Here is a 19935-nt window from a genome sequence, read left to right on the forward strand (position 1 = left end):
TGAGACACTGGGCCAGTGTGATTAACATTCACTTTGCACAGGAAAGAGCTTGGATAGCTTCTACATTCACTCTGCTTTTCTCTTCACTCTAGAAACTATTCCTTCCGCTCAACAGTCATTCCCCTGGATACCATTCGTTTCTGATTAACACAGGAGAATTTCCCCAAACCATGACTTGCAGGCAGTATGTTTCCCATGAAATCCTCCCACATAACTTGCAGCCAAAAGAAATTAAAACATTAAAACTTACCAATAGGGAAAGCTAAAATTGATATTGCCTTCAGTGTATTACTTTCTCAGACTTGTTGCCAGATGATAAGAGGCTACTAACCCAACAAGTAGTTTGTGTTTCTTACAGAAAGAACAACTTGGTTAATAAACTGAAAAGCTCAAGCCAGTGTAAAGATTCTCAAAAAGTTCCAGGGGTATCAGATGAAAAATACAAGCATTCTGCTAACTCTGAGCTATGGGATCTCTATGGGTCTTAACATGGGCAGCATGTAAAAATGCTGCCAGTGCTGAGAACAATTTTTGCTGCAACACATTACTAATACTTACTGTCTGTGCATTTTGCTGCTGCAACCAGAGGAGGGTAATTAAATTGTTACTTTAATGTAGAGAATATGCTGACCTTTCTTTCCAACTGTTAAATCAACAGGCAGGGAGGACAATGTTAAACCACAGGGTGTTTTTGGACTACTCATGGCAACAACAGTGTCGTCTTTTTTTTGTTTTCAGAATGAGGTGGCAATGCTTCTCAAGCCAATATCAGAGAAGATTCAGGAAATCCAGAACTTCAGAGAAAGGAACAGAGGAAGTAAAATGTTCAACCACCTCTCAGCCGTCAGTGAAAGCATACCTGCCCTTGGGTGGATAGCAGTGGTGAGTGACACACAGGATGGTTGGGAGGGCTGTAAATGTGCTTCTGGATGGTGCAGCCCAGAATAGTTCCAAATCTTGCAGAACTCTGCAGTCTCATCTGCATAGTTCTTCAGTCTACTACACCCAAGAAGCTGTTTTGTAATATACCGAATACATCAGGGGAGGTGTCTGACTAATGTTTTACTTCCTTTCTCCTTCTGTTGTCTCCTGCTACCATGGGTTGATGGTCCTAGTCTCCTAAACCAGGCCCTTATGTCAAGGAGATGAATGATGCTGCTACCTTTTATACTAACAGGGTATTAAAGGACTACAAGCACAGGTATGTTGCCAAGCCCCAGTATCTACTAGCCGGAGAACAGAGCATTAATCATACCAATAGGGTTGACAATGCCATCACAGAAAGCATTTTGTAAACTAAAAAGCATTTGATAAAATCTGCTTGCAGTAGTATATTTTCCCCACCTCATCTTTGACCTGCAGCATGTTGCAGTGAGAATGGCAGTAGCACTAGCAGTGCTGGTTTTCACTCTCTGCAAATTATACAAATATATTTAATTTTCTGGCATTCCAGCATCATAAACTTATACGTAAATGCATATTTACATATCAACATGTGGCTAGCTAGCTGCTACACGTCCTTGTCTGATTTGTGCACTTATACTGTTGCTATTCTTGCTCTTTGCTTGAAAAAGTGTATTTAGGTGGTAGAGGTATACAACTGAGCATCTAATTCCATAGCCCCCAATTTGATTTTTTTCTGTACCACTGCATTGTTCTTAAAGAGCACACGGAATTCACAGAAAAGTTCCATGTGGTCTGTGAGCTGACAAAGAGAAAAAATACAGGTCCTTCCTATGCCCTCTTAAAAAGGTCCTGTATAAATCCTGTTGATTTGGTACTTTTGGAGGCCAGATTTTGGCTCTTGATTTTTATAACCCAGTGAAGAACAGTATTTGCTATTGAGTTTTTCCTCTTCAGTGAGGAAAACTTTATATATATAAACCCCTTTTATTTCTATTTATTGTATATAGTATATATTATTCATGAAGCCTTAGTTTACCTACTGAAGGTAGTACCTACTGGGGTAACTGAAAATTTTTACAATATAGCTTTAGCACTTATTCTGGAGAAGAAAATGTCTCACTTAACTGTATAAACAGGGTACATTATTTAGGTATTTAGTTCTTCCCTTAATAAGGAATTCTTTTCCTGTTTTTCACTGAATCAGATCACAATGTCTTCCAAAGTAGTGAAGGTTCTCTCTTGACTTCAGTAGGCTTTGGATTAAACCATATCCTCAGCAGTATTAAGCATCAAACTCCAAAGAAAATAAGAGGAGGTAGACACCCACATCCTTGTAAGCATCCAGTCCATAGCTGTCGCTATTCAGTAATAATTTTTCATAACTAAGGACTCTGTCTTACAAGCAGTTTCTCTCTCTCTACATATTTTCGTTTTCACTTACTGTCCCATTGGAAGACTAAGCCTTCCAAATAATTATTCCAGAGTCAATTTGTGACTTTTATTTTAAAAATTCTTGATGTATAAATATTTTAGTCTGATGACTATAACATGATCCAGTATTACCCTGGCTACATTTGAACTTGGAAGATAGAATATCTTACAGAACCCACGGATATTTAATTTTCTAAAATTCATCACCCTGAAACTGAGTCTGGGTAGCCACTGCACAGCTCCATATACCTTTAGTGCTTCCTCAGTTGACTTTGAGCCTGAACAGAATGATGACACACCCTTCCAGCAGGAAGCAGTCTGTGCTAGAGGCATCCTTTGCCCTTGTTTGTCTTCTGGAAGGATCTAAAAGCTTTCCAGTGTAGCAAGCCTCAGTATTTTCAGCACTGGGCAGGCTGGCTGGCTGCCTGCTAACTGATTTGTCCATCGCTTTAAGGCAGAAATTGGGTTTTACCTACTTTAAGCAAAAGTAGCAGTGCTTTCTGTTTTTAAGTACATTCACACACATAAATATTGTCTCTGTTTTTACAGTGACACACGCCACGTTGATTGGGTGAAGTCATATCTGAACATCTGGTCTGAGCTTCAAGCTTATATCAAAGAGCATCATACCACAGGTCTCACCTGGAGTAAAACTGTAAGTACTCTTTCCTTCTTAATGAAAAACCATAAAATGCCAGTAACCAATACGACTTTTAATGAAGGTCATTAGCTCAGGAAAAATAAATATCTAGGCCAGGAACAGAAGTCATGGTCCATGGACTTCCCAACCAAGCCAATAAAAGTTTGAAAGACAGGTGGAGATGTGTCAGGCCATTGTGGTACAGGTTTGGAGGAAGGGAGAAGAATTATTTGGGATTATAGCCACAACGCCCAGCTGCAGATGGTGAGGAGAGGCAGACACAATTCTCCAGGCATGCTACAGTAGAAGCTAGGAACAAAAACAAACCCCCAAAATTTGAAGGACATGTCAGATGAAAGGAAAATCGGGACAACTTGACAAGGAAAGGGGAAGAATGGTGGAAAGAATCTGAACAAAGAGAGATATTTAATAACAGGAAAAAGAAACACAAAGGATACATACCAATTTATTACTTCATAGATAGCTATCTTTATAAAACTATTATTTTATACATATAGAAATAATTTCTGAAATACATATGTATAGAGAGAGTAAATGTAACTGTATGCCTAACTATTTATGCACTCTATATATTTATATAAACATCTTCTGTGCGTTACATCTGAGATGCACAGAAAGATGATGGCAATGAATATGTAAGTATATATATGGCAACGAACACTACTCAAGTATTCAAGCACAGGTTCAAACACAGGAGAGACCATGATCTGTGTGTACTTTTTAGTTTGAAGCAATGCAAAAATGTTTAAACATGATAAATTAGAAGACTGGAATTATCTGTTTCTTTGTAGGCTTCTGTAGTAAAAATTTAAAATATTAAACATTATTTTCTTCCTTAATTTAGTACAAAAATTCACACTTGCTACACCCTACTCTATTATAATCAGTGAATGTGAGAAGAGCTAATGATTTTAAAATTATTATTAGATAAGGAAAAGAAATTGTAGTACCCTGTTAGCCAAATTAGCCTGAGAATCTGGGACAAATTTAGTTTTGTTAATACAGAGAAAGAATCATCTTCACCTTTAATGGAACTTTACAAGTATGGAAATAGTGTTAGAAGATAAAGAATTGTTACAGCCATTTGATCAAACAGGAGGAACTCTCAGGGCTGTTGAGTACTGGTAATCTTATTCAGAAGTGTAGCTGTTGCAGATTATATTTGACTGGTCTTAAAACCAGCATCTCAGCCCTCACGTCTTTCTATTTCCCTCTCTTTAGTTGTGCAAGAAATTCTAGGTGTGACTTGTTTATTCATATTAAGCATAGTTTCCTGCCAACAGTGCTCATTCCATCATGAGTGATGAGCCCATTACTGCATCTGAAGTATTGATTTCACTCACTTTGGATATCACTCAGATCTGAAAGTTGTCTTGGAAGTATGGCTCATTTAAATTATCATTCATATAATGTGTGTCAGAAAGATTAAATTACAACACATTTTAATGGACGTGTAATTTTTTAAAGTTTTACTTCATGTGAGTATAAGGAAATTAGTCCAGTAAGTTAGCAGATTGTTTAAATAGCTTGTTCTTTAAATGTTGTTTAAATATTTCTATGAAGCTTGGTAACAAATACATCAAGAAAGCAATGAGTTACTCAAGTGATAATTTCATTTTTGTTATACATTTTAAAGTGAGAATGAAAGTCGTAGATTCATGCTGTGTGAAGTTAAGTACAAAGGTCTGCAGAATCAGGGCCTAGACAGAAATATGATATATAGAAAAGCTGTAGATATATTCTAGACACAGTTGTTAATCATTGCACACCGCAGCTTCCACTTAAAAGGAAAAAAGAAAAAGCAGAAGTTTGGCAAGGCATTAAGAAAGTGGCACATTTATGAAAGGGAGACGTTGATGCAGAAATGCTATTTTATTATAGAGGGAGAGAGAAAGAGAGAAAGTTTTTGGCCTGTATAAGTACAGATTTAAAAGTACATTATTCCCATAATTTACCCCTCATATCTGCAGAAGTCAACAAAGCAATGCTTGAAGCTTTATATAAAAAGCTATTAAGTAACATATTTGGATACTTCTAAAGAGACTAAAGAGTCAGGGAGAACATTAACTACAGTTTCTCTCAGAGATGTATTCTCATAGCTTGAACTGCAACAAAACCGCAGCAGCATCAGCCTACATCAGACTATGCTTGGGGTTCCAAAAAGGAAGGGACAGGATTTTTTAATGAGCAGTTGGCCCCTTTACCTATAGGTGCTGTATACCATGGTGTGCACATTTCTGGCCATGCTGCATGGCAGTATCACAAAGCTGTGCCACTTCCAGACCCGCTGTACCCTTCCATCAAACTGCACAGGGCCGCTGCAGCCAACCTTGGAACAGATCACTAATGCATACATTAAAGTGTTCCTGGCTCTGGCAGTAAGCACACAGGCAGACACTTTAGAGGAAAGAGAAAGAAATGTCTTAATAAATTACAAGACAGACACTAAAACAGGTGCAAAAGGTTGAAATAATGGTTCAGCAGTCAGCTCTGACAATAACAGTTACCTTTATCAGCTTTATAATAGATCTGTGATAAGTACAGATGCTTACAGATTTTTGGATCTAACACAATTCTCTCTCTTTATTCACTTTGGCTCTGGTTCTGCCAAGATGTGCAACAATATTTTACTCCTTGAGGGCATCCTATTGAAAAGCATGGGACTGTGTGAGGAGAAAGCCAAGAAACCAGTGGAGTTAAGGACCTTGAGACCTTTGTGTATCAGAGCCTGTTTTGCTACCCATGTGGAGTGGTGGTACAAAACTGGACCCTACGTAAATGGCAGGCATTTCAAGACATGATGGATACAGTTAAGATATTTGTTGGTACTGTGCTCACAGAAGAAAACTACATATTTAAAGTATGTATGCTTGTGAGTGGGATTGTCCCAGAGAGTAAAATGTTCCACTCTGTATTTTCACCATGATCTGAAGTATTAATTTCATTTCATTTTAAATGCCCAGTGTAGCATTTTACCCAGGCAGCAACTGTCATTTTTGCTTGCTACAACTTTCTGACTTTAACATGAAATCTACAGCTGTAACAGTAACCTATGTCTTTTTCAGTTCTTAATGATAAACAGCAAGTGCCCTTTTTTTCACCTAAAGAAGGGATTCTATTGAAGCATGGCTCTTTCTTCCCTCTCTACTTTTTTTTGGTGGTGCAAAGAAATGAGCAACTGTAATATAAGCTCACAAGAATGCCTAATAAAAGTTTGCTACAGGGAGTGCATGAGTAAGCTGGGGAAAGTGAAACTTCTGCTCCTATTTCTGCAGGTTAACTTTGCAGCAAGAAAACAACCAGTAATAATGAGAGATTGCTGTGGTTTCCTGTACATCGAATAAGTGTTAAGAAACAAAGCTTGTTCAAGGATAATTGTCCTGAATATTTCTCTTAGCTGCAGGTGGATTTGCAGTTAAGTTTTTTTTCTTTGTATACAGTAGTCATTTAGGACAAATTTTGCCAGCAGGATTATTTACAAACAGGAAATATTTACAAACTAGCAGTGAACTTCATTACAGCGTTTAGTTTCTAATACAGAATTTCACTCAAGTGACAAATGTTCCCACCATTTACCAATCAAACCAGATTTTTAGGAGGAAGTCTGTATCTTTACAAGCAGTTGCGATTTATTTATATCCTGTTCCCATTTAAGCCAATACAGTATCTTCAAGTCTTTTTTTCCTGAGGTATCATTTTAAAAAACATTTATAACTCATTAGATAGTACTGTAAAAACACTCTTTAAAAAGCTGAAATTCTGCACAGGCTCCACACTGAGAAGAACCATCGTAATTCCTTCATTAGCCTGATTGAGTGCAGTGACACTAATCTCAGTACAGACTTTGGCCATTTCATTCTTGTGTAAAATAATCACCTCCAGACATTTTCTTATAAAATGGCCCCGCCTCTCTCCTGTACTATCTAAACATATTCCTGTAATGTATCGTCTCTCTACATATTGAGGTGAACAAGCTGCAAAAGACCAACTTCTGCAGGCAAAAGCCTCCTATTGTCCTTCCAGTATCTCTTCTATGCTGTGTTTAGTTTGACCTGCTTATCAAGAAGCCATCGTCTGAGCCACTTCACTAAAGCTAAAGGTCAAAACTGTAGTGCCAAATTCCAGCCACAGCCACAACTGCAATCCCAGAGGCCTCATTCAGATAGAAGTAAGGGCAGCATAGATATACTGATTTAAATGCCTGTATCTTGGATTGGATGTAGACGTTTTCAGAGTGAGTGCTCAATTTTTTTCAGTCATAGCCTTCCCTCTCCTTTTCTGTGTCCTTCCATTCCTTTCTCTTCCCTTTTGTTTCCCTATTTCCATATACTTTTTTGTTGAAAAATTTGCATCCTTTAATCTCAACTGCTTCTTTCTTAGAGAATAGGCAATGTTCAGTTTTTGGTACACTGTCAATTTAGAAACTGGCCATCCTGGCAACTCTGTAGTTGCCTCTTTTGTGGACACTGCCTCAATTGCATCCAAGTCCCTTTGAAAGAAAGTAGTTTTACTGCCTTATTCCAACAATAGCTAACAATATTTGTCTTTACTGGATATCAACGGTGTCCTTTTAACATCAGTGACCAAACACCATTCAGACAGGTTACAGGAGAACCTGGGAGAGGCTTGTTTGACAACAGCTGTCAAACACAACCTGACCTCTAACATAATACAACCTAGTCCCAGGGGAAAAGAGAAAGGAAAAAGAAAATTGAAAGTATGTAAAATGGAGAGAAAAGGAAAAGGCACATCTATTAAAACCTTACCATATTGCTAAAGGGATTGATCTTCTTTTTAACTGAATATTTATATATAAGTAAAAGATGGTTTAATGTGCTTGTGGGAGCACGTTACTTGTTGACAATCACATTAGCATCCAGTTCTCAAATGATTTAGATGACCTTGGCTGTTTAAAACATTTCTGGTTGGGTAACTGTGAAGATGTAAGCACCATCTTAAATCCTGAACAGGTGATAAATGGCAGAAGTGTATTAAAAGGGGCTTCAAAGTTTGCAGACTCAACAGATAAATAATTCTGCGGAGAGCTGGTAACAGGAAAAGAGGCTGGTCTGGTTTTTGCTGTTTTGTGTTTTAACTCACAAAGATTACAGGCTCTGTAAGTCAGCTGTTTCATCTAGTAAATTGTGGATCTCAGGGCAGCATAACCCCTTGCAGACAGGTGGCTTAAATACGGTAGGTAATAGAACTGTTGTGCTAAGCTACTTTTACACAAAAAACACCTTAACAAGAGCTCTGTGCCCCTGAGTCACAGTCCACCTGTTCCCAGAGGTTGATATATGATATTTTGAGCTTTATGATTCTTGTCTTTGGCTGTGCATATGTATGGAAAAAACAATACAGAATGCTGTAATCATTTTAGGTGTGAAACCAGGATTACTATAAAAGGGGATGGGGAGAAAACAAGGATATCTTCTTTTTCTGAGAAGAATGTAGTCTCCATTAGGATTCCTGTTTATCTGCTGCCATGAAAAGAAGGTTTTTCAATAAATTAAGGGATTTTATGCCTCTATCTAAGCCACCTGTTGCCTCAGCTGCAAATAGATACTTACCTCTGAATAGGAATGACTAATAAAATAGGTACTATATATTATACACATGCATGTATAATTTATATGCATTATATAGATGTTTATAATCTGTTTGCCCAGAGTAAAAATTACCATCGCAGCTACAAGAAATGTATGTTCATTCAAATGCTCCACAGCAGGTTCCCACCACAAGAACTTTGTTCCCCCTGGTTTCTGTGCTGCACTGTGTCAGCCTAAAAGCTGGATAAACATAGAGAAACACCGTGGGTGTTTGTACAGGGCCTGGCACATAAGCCCCTTGTATCCCCAGAGGTACAAGCCTCTGACTAGAGCTCCTTGCTGCTACAATACTACAAATATAGTAACAGTGACATGGAAGGCTAACCCAGGGAATTGTTCAGCAAGAATGGCTCAGGAAATAGTAACATCTGTGATAAGACATAAAAAGAAATTCTTACTGTCTCTCAGTAGCTGGGTTTAGACCTAAAGACATGTGAAGCTGCATATGGCCACCCAAAATTACTGACAGTATGGCATCCAGAGCACTTGTGTTATGTATGAACAGCATTTTATTTCTCTAACAAGACTGGCTGTTGCCCTGTACTCCAGCGGAAGCCTTTAGGAGAAATGTCCTGTAACAAGGCCCAGCTTCTCAGAAGCCAAGGGCTTCACTCATCTCAACTGTAATTTCAAGGGAATTAAATGAGATCCAACATCGATGAATATTAACCAGCCAGCTGCCTCAACATAAACAGTCATTTCTTTCTTCCAGTGAGCCAGCTAGGTAGCCAGCGAGGAGAAAAAGAGGAGTACCTCACCCTTCTGCCAGTCGTACAACATAAAGGTAGAAATACAACGTATTTGGAGGCTGTACTGCAATCCTGCAAACCCTTGCACAGTGATAAATAAGCATTTATCAGACCCAGCTCCGTGAGCAGCTTCAGACACTGTCACTATAGGAAGCTACTAAGCCACAGTCAGTGGGAGGCCCTTGGGCATCTCTGCAGATGGCTCTGGGCTATCCAGCAAGGAGCAAACCCTGACCCGTTCCCATCACCCCATTCAGAGCATGGTTTAGTTGGAGGTTGAAGACAATTTTTTTCCCTGGGAGGAAATTTCTGGAATGTTCCATCCCCTACAGAGCTGTTACTACATGGCCACGGGCCTGCATCTCCTGTTCTTGATAGGACTTTACTCAGAGAATTACATTTCCCCCCATTTCAGAAAGCTCCAGGAGCAATGTTTAAAGCACATCAAGTTCACTATGTTACAAAGCTAGCAGGTTAAAAGTTAATGGCTTTTTTTTGTGTTACATTTTCACAAAGTAAGACTGAAGCTATCTATTCCCCTGATGATTCTTAGAAGCGGTGTATTTGCAAAGGATGGAAAAATGACCACACCAACATGTTAATGGGAACAGTCGGCTATCAGCATAACTTGATGTGATGTCTGTAGACACCACAGCACTGAGAACAGCAGCTGTTACCGAGGGAAACAGCTGAAATAAAAGAGGAAGAAAGGCGGCTTGCAAATAACTGCTTTTGCTAGTCCAAATGGCTCTTAATACTCTTTGTGTAAAGATACACTGTTGTTCACATCTGCTTGAAGTTAATCGGAAGAGTTGTTTGCAAATAGCAAGGCTGGTAAGCACCTGCTGCTTTAGGATAGATGAACTTTTGCGGGCATATAACATGCTATTTTATTCCCAGCGGCTCTCACAAACACCACCCTATACAGAACAGAAATGAATGGACTTTGTGAAGGGCACTTTAGTTGAAACTGGATAGGACTATACACAAGTACTGCCAGATACCAGAAACAGTTTAAGAGTCTGGTTCAGAAATATTCTAGAGCCTGAGGGTCTAAGTGGTCTTAGAAGGGTGACTAAGGAAAGCAAACCAATTGCCAGTGACTTAGGTTGGTAACTTGGAGGTCTATGTATTAACAGAGGTCAAAACTAATCAAAAAAGAAAGTTCCTGGAACCATTTCACTAGGCTGGTTTTAAAACTGGCCTTTACGTCAGCATGTTTGAGTGCAGCACAGGTCCCATCTTCCTGGCATGCAGGGAATGCAAGAAGTGCTATGTGTTTTCTGCATTTCCAGTTCACTTTTGTGCTTCCTGTCCCCTTGTTAGAGTTTCCCTGAGCCACTCTTCCAACAAAGAATTTCACCTCACTTGAATGTTTGTTTGATTTCAGTCAGGTAAATCAAAATGGCAAAGAAAAGAAGACAAAAGCCAGAGTGACACTGAACCCCTCTTTACAGCAAGTCTCTGTACGTCTCCTCATTAGTGAGACTTGTCTGTCTTTTCCATGCTGTTCTATTTCAGTGGGGGATTGCCCTACTGGATGTGTCCATGCTGTAAGACGTTAGATCTACAGTGGAGCAGTTAGTCCATCCCTGTACTTCAGCGACCTTTCTTCCTTTGATTTGTCCTTGAATTTTGCCTGGCCTAATTTATGATTGAAATTGTTTGCAGTTTCCAGAATGGCCATAGAAGTTCAGACATAATTGAAAACATCATGATACAATATCTGTTAGCTTGTGTAGCTATAACTGAAGTCATAAAGTAGACAAGAATTTGTCATGCAGGAGAAAAGTTAACAACAAAGGTTCAGTCCATCTCTTATTTCTGTGACTGCACAAAATTAAGAGGAAAAGTGGGAAGGGTGACTGAACCCCCAGGTGTCTTCCGAGACCTTGTGACAGCTCCTGTGTTTTTTATTAGATCTAACTCATAATCTTTTGAGCTGAGTGGAAATAGCCACTGACTTTGGTGGAGGGACCAGGCTTGTAAAAAAAAGAAGCAGCAGATGAGCAGCATGAGTGTAAGGGATAAATTTTTTTTCCTACTCTTGAAACCCACTCAAAGGACTATAATGTCTTCACTCCTCAGGTCAAGGATTGAGATTTTTGACTAGACTTGTCTTTTCATCAGTACTGCTGTAGAAGGGAAAGATGCTCCTAGTTCCCAGATCCTTTCCTACCTCTGCTCTTTCTTGAAAAGTAAATAAGACATTCTGCAGTCATACAAAATGATGTCCAAACTTGACTGATGTATTTAAAATCCTTCCTTTTTGTCTGTACTTTAACAAGATGATAGCTTTTTCAGAGTTCTGGGAGAGAGATCACCCACTTCCACAGATAAATCCCTCTAAGTTTTGCTTCCATCTCAGTTACATAGACAATCCCATACTTTTGTTGCTATTTGGGAAACTGCCTTTGATGTACTACTCAGCAGCATCACTTGACCTTCGAGTCTCCTGTGTGATCTGTTATGGCCTTCAGTTTGACACTTTAAGCAAAGAGACTGGCAGAGTGACTCACCACCCCATGTTGTATGCAGAATACCCAGATAACTTCTACATCTTTTTTTCTGTAATGCATCTTTGCACCCTTTGCAGAATTTAATTGGTGTTAATTCCAAATGAACATGTGAGTCTTACACACACAAGTTTCTGGAAAATCACAGCACTGTATTTATGCAGGTGGAAGCAGTAAGGTACATTTGGGAAATCAGATGTCAATCTAGAACCTGGGAAATCAGATTTTTATTTCAGACTACAAGTTATTAACCACTACTATTAATCTCCTCCCGTAAAGCATACATAATTCATAACTGCATGCTCACACTGTGCTGTGAATGGTGAGTGCTGTTCCTGGGTATCTGAGTATTTTTAAAAGCCCTGTAAATGCAACGTTCATAATTCTGGATAACCAGGACATAGTGGATTCAGTTGCTATGGTTGCAAGCAACAGACAGGGAAGATCTCTATTGCACCTCAGGCAGCAACAACTGATTGTGCCACTAAATCCACTTAGATTCATTTTTTTTATTATAACAATTCACAGTTGTGCTGACTCTGCTGCAGGTAACATTACTGGCATTAGCAGAGGCAGGAAGACAGGCACTGTAAATTAAGGGCCCAGTGAAAAAGTTGCCCCCAGCCTAACACAATAACCTGTAACTACTAAGTATGTAAGCAGAAACGCTCGGAGTTAAATGTATCCGTGCAACCATGAAATGTCGCTAAAAGCAGTCCCCATCAGTGCCGGTATATCTTGACAATAAATGGTAATCAATTCCAAAAGGGGATTCTTCTCATTTGTTTACATTTGATCAAGAAGATTTAATAGCATAGAAGAGAGCTCATTGCTTAAAGAGATCTTGGACCCTTTCAGAAACAGTCAAACTGTACCACTACATCAGTTTCATTACTCTCCCAAGTACCAAGGATTCAACAGTCTTTTTTGTGCAATGTGGTTTTAATGTCACCAATATGACAAAGAATCTTGCTACATACTCATCACTAACATATTCCATGAACAGCTCCTTCAAATGCAACGGTACTTATATGCTGAAGATGCATGTGCCAATAGAGGGTGTACATTAAGAGGTGAACTAGTATTATTCCCTTTCCATGCTACTCTAATTAGGGTCATAATCACTAAGAGGTTTGAATGCAGTTACTTACTCAAATGTGCCAGGCTTCTTTTTAAAAACAACGATGTCTGAAGAGTGAAAAAAAAGAGCATGTGCACCTCAGCCCCTTTCCCATTACCAGTTTGGGATTACAGGCCAGAACAAGCTTACTTTTTAAGAAATAGCTACAGTTTTCACTCATGTGAGATGCATGAACCAGATGGATACTTTGCTGTTTCAGTTTAGTGGAAAGCAGAAAGGAGTGGCATCATAAATGGTTAAAAATATCCTCTGAGTCCAGCTAAGCAATATCTATTTCCAGTATTGATTACCAGGGATGCACTTTTAACCTCTGTATCTTAACAAAGGTAGCCAATTAGAGGAGCTGTGACTCTGTAAGTCCCTGTCATTTTCCCATTGTATCTGCCCACCTAATAAATACGTACTGGTGCAATGCACAATGTCTGTATAGCTAGCTAAATTAATCAGAACCAATCTAATTTTTCACAACGGTTCTTTTAAAACAGTCTCTGCTCTGCTGCAGAGAGGTGGGATCAGAGTGACACTCAGTGGCAAGACAGAAAAAGCGACTCTCGGTTTCTTAGATTAACATCTATTATTAGGATGCATAAAATTTTAATCAGATTAGTATTTTCTGTCTGTTTGATAATATTCTATATAAGCATTATAATTCAGACCAAAACACGTACTTTTGATTATGCAGACTGAAAGAAAGATTGGATTACTTACTTTACCAAGGCCCCCCTCACTCATAACTTGTGTGGTGTGATCTCCTGCAATTGAAAAAAAGAATTTGAGAAACTGAACTAAAAACTCCAATACTGAATTTCAGAAATAAGAGACTTGAATCACCATAGTTTTACATTCTGCTGTATTTGAATCTTTGCAGATGACCTGAACAGTCTGAAGAATAGCATTTTACATCTTGCACACAATTTAGCATGTTGCATAAGTGTAACTGACAGTTCATGACCCTCCCAGTTATTTGTGTTAGATCAAAACATTTTCTGTATGTTTCTGAATGCACACCAAGCTATGGCTAACTGAACTTGGTATCTGAAAAAAGAAAGGAGACATTTTCCCGTTTATGTAAGTAAACACTGGAATAAATTATGGAATATTTACTATTAAAGATTTTTAACATCAGTCTTGACAAGCATTTGAGAGAAATATTTTAGGTGGCGTAGTTCTGCAGTAAGGTAGTGGTGTGGACTGTCAGTCTTTCCAGCCTTGTCTGCTTTGGTGCAGGGAAAGATTCATAATATTACATTCAATTATGGTGCCAGAAATTCTTCTGAGCCTGTGGCTGCCTAGAGTCACTCAAACTCACAGCATTCAAGGAAGTTAATAAATAAGAGTTATCATAATACAATGTTCCTTGAAACACTGTATGTAAAATAATTTCCATCTATCTCAAACAGGGTCCTGTTGCATCATCCATGTCTATGCGATCTGTTCTAACAAGCGGGTCATGCCTCTCCCCACCACCGCCACCACCACCACCACCACCTGGACCTCCCCCCATCTTTGATACAGAAACCGTAAAGGATGAAGGAACTGCATCTCGCTCAGCCCTATTTGCACAGCTTAACCAGGGAGAGGCAATTACCAAAGGTCAGGAGAAAAGAAATCAAATTTTGGTCCATGAGTCAAGCTACATCAAGAGCTGCTATATGTATTAACCTAACTTCCACTGCATTTTTAAGTTACATTAAGCAACTCAGATCTTTCTGAGGCTTGCAGTGGGTCTGATGGATGAGACTTCATACCAAAACCTCCTTTAGAAGCACCCAAATATGTTCAGCATACCTGAAATTCACACCATTTATTTAGAGGTATCCTTTTAATTTTAAGGCAGCCAAGCTGGACATTTTCAATCCCTAGTAACTGGTGAACCTCTTAAGTTGCAATCGCAATAAAAATTTATCCCCCTTTCTGATTCACATTCAGTGTACCAACCTGTGTCAAAATTTGTTGCAAGTTAGGTGAAAAGGTATGGCTCACAGATCAGTGTGGAGTACAATAATGAAGCTTTTTTTATTCATACTGGACAGTTGTAATTAAAGTGGATGGCTGTGAGTTTAAATACATGTGATCAATATATCTGCCTTTAATGCTGCAGGGATAGGTCAAATATTGTCGTAAATTAGAAAAAGAATCTAATTTTTATGGATAGAAAAATATGATATAACAAGCTCTCAGAGCTCACTATAGACAGAGGGGGACTAGAAGACGTTGCAGCAGTTCCTGTTAAACATACTAAGATAGCCCATCCACAGTAAAAGAGGTTTTATATGAACTGCTAAAAATATGTAGGCAGTTACACTTTAGGTTGTTACCCAGGCAAACCTTGAGGAAATAAAAATGTAAATTCACAGAATAATTTAACACAATTACAAATGAACCTTTCCTGCTTAAATATGAACACGCTTAGGACTGGAAAACAGACTCTCTTTCATAAACCCCTTTTTTTCTTTTTTTTTTAGGGCTTCGACATGTCTCAGATGACCAGAAGACTCACAAGAACCCCAGCCTACGTGCCCAATGTCCATCTGTTCGTTCTCCGACAAAAAGCCATACTCCAAGTCCCACCTCTCCCAAGAATTCCCCGCAGCAGAGCCATGCCCCTGTCTTGGAGCTAGAGGGAAAGAAGTGGAGAGTGGTGAGTTCCAGTCATACCTCTGAATTGCATCCTGCACATTGCAAACCAGGTTGAGCGCTGAAAGGTCTTGCAAAAGGCTGTCCATGATCAAGGTGCAGCAAATCAAAGTTGCAACTAAAATGGGCTGAGTCTTGCATTGCTCTGCTTTGCCACAGTTTTAGCTTTTGCTATTCAGTAGCATCTAAAGTTAATTAATTTGTCTCTGAGAATCATATGCTAATTCATCTGAACTAGAGAATGTCAGAACCAGCATATAAATACCTTGCAAAATCAGACAATCCCCCAGAAACAAGTCCAGTGAGAACTCCAGTTAAAATCCCTTCTTGCAGGCCATTCATGCAAGTGAGAGATAACAGTATTATCACAGAGCACTTTCTCCAGCTTTGTTAACCAATGGAATTATACATTTATTTTTCATCACCCATTCCATGCAAGCCTGTCTGCCATGCTTAAAAGTAGAGAAGTGTTTCCCTTTTGCTCAATCTACAGATGGAAAAGATAGATTTGTTTAAAGTTTGGGAGTTAATTTATGTAGGCATATACCAAAGAATCCATGAGTGAAAATTCACATGACTCTGTTGGTTAAAAGAGGGAGGAAACAATATGCAGTTTAGTCATGCAGAAGGTTATATACACAGCCATTACTGTGGGGTTGAGTTTGCAAAAGGTGCAGTCACCATTTGCCACTGTTATGTTGCTTTAGGGCTGTAGTACCTGGAACCTTCCTTGTGAATCCTTAGTCTTCCCTGGACATCCACGAAGTGTAAATGTCCTTTCACACTTCATAATGAAATGAAATTTTTTCACTTATTACTCCTTATTGTATATGGTAATGCCTGCACTTGTTCGTAACACACTGTATAGAACATTATGTAACATTTGGGGGAACAAAAACTTGCTCTGTTCTTCAAGGTGCTGGTCTAAATTGGATTGGAGCCAAGCAACAGTTTTGTGAGTGCATTTTTAAATTGTTGTGAGCATAACGTCTTTGCTACAAAATTAATGGGTTTTGTCATGGTCTATGCTAAGTTCTTCAGTTCTGCAGCTCTGAAATATACAAGTGTCATCTAAGGGTGAATTAGGTGAAATATCTGATCACCAAGCAGATTAGATTTTTAAGCCACAGGAAGGATATTGCTCTGTTGTAACTGAAGATGCAATGACTCGAGAATAAATTGTACTAAACTCTGTCTGACTGTTAGCTAGTTAAAGACAACCAATTAAATAAACTTTCTTTTGAAATAGGAATATCAAGAGGATAAGAATGACCTGGTCATTAACAACACTGAACTCAAGCAAGTGGCTTACATTTTTAAGTGTAACAAATCTACGCTTCAGATAAAAGGAAAAATCAATTCAATTACTATTGGTGAGTGGATAGCTCAGCTGATCTTTAAATGCCAATCTTGAAAAAACGGACTTATGTGATTAATAATGCATCTGAATCATTCCATTCACTTTAATGGATTGATCACATGAGTAAAGTTGCTTAGCTATGCAGTGCAAGACTGGGAATTTTTGTAGTTAATGTAGCAGGTGTGCATATATTAGCTTTTATCTCACCTTTCTTATTTATGATTGCTTTTATTTTAGACAACTGTAAAAAGTTTGGCCTTGTGTTTGACAACGTTGTGGGAATCGTGGAAGTGATCAATTCCAGGGATATTCAGATTCAGGTAAATATCTATTTGAAAAACAAATATAGACAGAGAACAAGCAGGGAAAAAAAGCCCAACATGTAGCTACAAGAGATTTAAAAAACTCACAGGAGCACAACAAATGTAAGAGATTAATGAATCCAAATGTATCTTTATATGCACAAAATTCTGCTGATGTATTTAGAAAATGCCTCTTGACCATCACTGAACAAACCTCCCTTAGCCCACTCCCTTCTGGTTCTAGTGAAGCTGAGAGATCTATACACTGCGAGAACTGTTACTTCTGGCCTTTTCTTGCTTTCATGCTAAACAGCTCCTAGCACTTGAAAGTTCAGCGGTGCTTATGGAACAAATTCTGGCAGTTAGCTAATTCATTTCTAAGCCCAGAAGATGGTTATTTCTTTTTTTCTTATTCTGTCAATGGAAATGTTCAAACAGACTCTCAAAGGACAACTGAATGACATAAAGTGAAAGTAAGTGCCAGGATTTCAAAAATCTCCCCTGGCAGTGACGTGGCACATTACATGAGTAGGTAATGTAGTCACTTGCCTACAAATGGGCTGTGAGCCTCTACTGGTTTTGTCTTTGATAACCAGTAAGCAAAGCTTCATCAGAGATCATCCTTCTTGTGGTTTTTATGGAAAGAAAATATACATACTTTAAATCCATATATTGGCCTCTCTACTGGGGACATTTGCCCTGTTCAAAATATAAACAGTTTGCCTGACATTTACAGCACTTCATTCATCCCTTTCCAAAGAGGTCTAACTATACATGCTTTAATACTGGGTTGTGTCTAACATACACAACCTAGTCTCAAGAAGGCACTTTAGGATATATTATTTTAAGTGAAAAAGAGATTAAATGTTAATTAAATTATGTCAAACTGCCAGTCTTCGAAGTGATGTCTTTTGCTTAAAAGGCTATGCCTGCTGTATGACAAATACAGACAGTCCTGCTCCATGCTTCAGAAATACTGGTCACAGCCACCACAGGGAATAACAGCAAGATGGTTTTTTATATTTTGAATTTCATGCAAGTGACTGACATTGCTACCAGCTGTGCATCATCTTCTGAACAGTGATAAGCAGTTTTATTCATGATCACTACATGTCTTCTTATGGCAGAGGCAGTTAGTTAAAGGTCCCAGGCATTTATTTGAGTGTTTTTTAAAAATAATTAGATTATTTTTATCATTGCCTCTAGAACTATTCATGAAAGCTGAAAAATTCATATGTAATGAATAGTGAAACCACAGCTTGTTAATACTTAAATAAAGGGGAAATATCTTTTCTAAGAATCAAAATTCTTTTGATTAAGCAGGTTCTATGAATATTGCATAAGGCTTCTATGCCATGGAGCAGAGTGGAGTTCCACTTAAGACAGCAGAGTCTGGCTCTATGCTATATGCCACTTGAATCTGGCAGCTTCCGCAGGGTTTTAGTATGCCAAGTGCTAAGCACCTCAATTTTCTCAGTATTTTGAAGACCTGAGCTTATAATTTCCAAATACATGATATGTTAATGCAACAAATTTCAGTGAATTCATCCAACAGATTTTCCTATAAATAGCTACTTCAGTGCCATATTGCTTGGCTCTCCTTTCCCTCAGTGGTATTTTTTTCTTGCCAGATGTTTGCAAAATTTATTAAACACATCCTCCTTTTGTTCTCTATTGCATGAGAACCCATTAAAGAAAAGAAAGTTTAAGATGCATTGATCCACTACATAGATCAGACTTCAGGATCAGGGTGGATGCAAGAGGACAGACCGCTTGCTCTTTGTTTGCTGTCACATTTAAAGAACTGAAGCTGAAAATATATTCTTAACTTGAATGATGGGAGACAGTCTTTAATTAACAAGTACATATCTATCATATGCTGTTGCTGTTTTATGGCTCAGAATAACCTCTGCCCTTTTGATGCATTGTCCAGAGTATATTGCTGTCCCTGCTAGAGTGGGCAGGAGGAGAAGGAGGAATTTTTACTGACAACCAGCAAGTCAGCCAGTTAGCCATGAAGAAATCTTTTAATCTGTAAAATTGTAAACAAGAGAAGATTTTCCTTTCTCCCTTCAAGTAAATCTTGTGCTTGCTTTTAAAGTGACATAAGAAATAGCTTTAGAGATTTAATTAAATTGATCTCAGTACTTTTTTAGAACTGTACTTTCCTGAAGGGGATAAAACCCCTTTCCTATTGTATGCTGTAAAACCTGGAAGAGCTTTGAAGTCTTCAGAACATATTACAAATCACTTGTTGAGTATTACTGTATGTTGGGATCTTTCATTTGCTCTTACTGGGTTGGAGTTGACATGTTTGATTTCTTAACCAGTTCTCACTGATGAACAAGGTCAACACTGCCTAAATATCAGCACAAAAGTGTCACTGAATTAGAAAGAATCGGGAAAGCACTTTCATCAAACTGTATGTTAAAAGCTTGCTGTGTATTATAAGTTGGGTGTTGTGTATAGATCTTTGTTACCACCACCAAGAATTTTCAGTCTAACAAATCAAATATAAGCATCATGCAGGCAGCTGACACACAGATCAGATGTTGGTGGCCAAAATTAGACCTGGCAGGCAATGAGGATTTTATTAACAGTATCTTTGTGTGCATTTTAAGAT

At 38.4% G+C, this 19935-nt stretch overlaps 1 protein-coding gene across 2 annotated transcripts in view; it reads left to right on the forward strand.

The window, feature by feature from the left end:
- Nucleotides 1–19935, forward strand: part of CAP2 (CAP, adenylate cyclase-associated protein, 2 (yeast)) — a 55345-nt gene that overhangs the window by 33061 nt on the left and 2349 nt on the right. For both annotated transcript variants that reach the window (XM_010573189.1, XM_010573190.1), the window contains 7 exons: nt 739–882; nt 1116–1201; nt 2887–2992; nt 14414–14606; nt 15479–15654; nt 16900–17023; nt 17248–17330. In XM_010573189.1, the coding sequence (XP_010571491.1) occupies nt 739–882; nt 1116–1201; nt 2887–2992; nt 14414–14606; nt 15479–15654; nt 16900–17023; nt 17248–17330 (912 nt within the window). The remainder of the gene's footprint in view (nt 1–738; nt 883–1115; nt 1202–2886; nt 2993–14413; nt 14607–15478; nt 15655–16899; nt 17024–17247; nt 17331–19935) is intronic.

This window comes from Haliaeetus leucocephalus, unplaced genomic scaffold (assembly GCF_000737465.1).
Source record: "Haliaeetus leucocephalus isolate CR32 unplaced genomic scaffold, Haliaeetus_leucocephalus-4.0 Scaffold373, whole genome shotgun sequence".
Taxonomy (NCBI): domain Eukaryota; kingdom Metazoa; phylum Chordata; class Aves; order Accipitriformes; family Accipitridae; genus Haliaeetus; species Haliaeetus leucocephalus.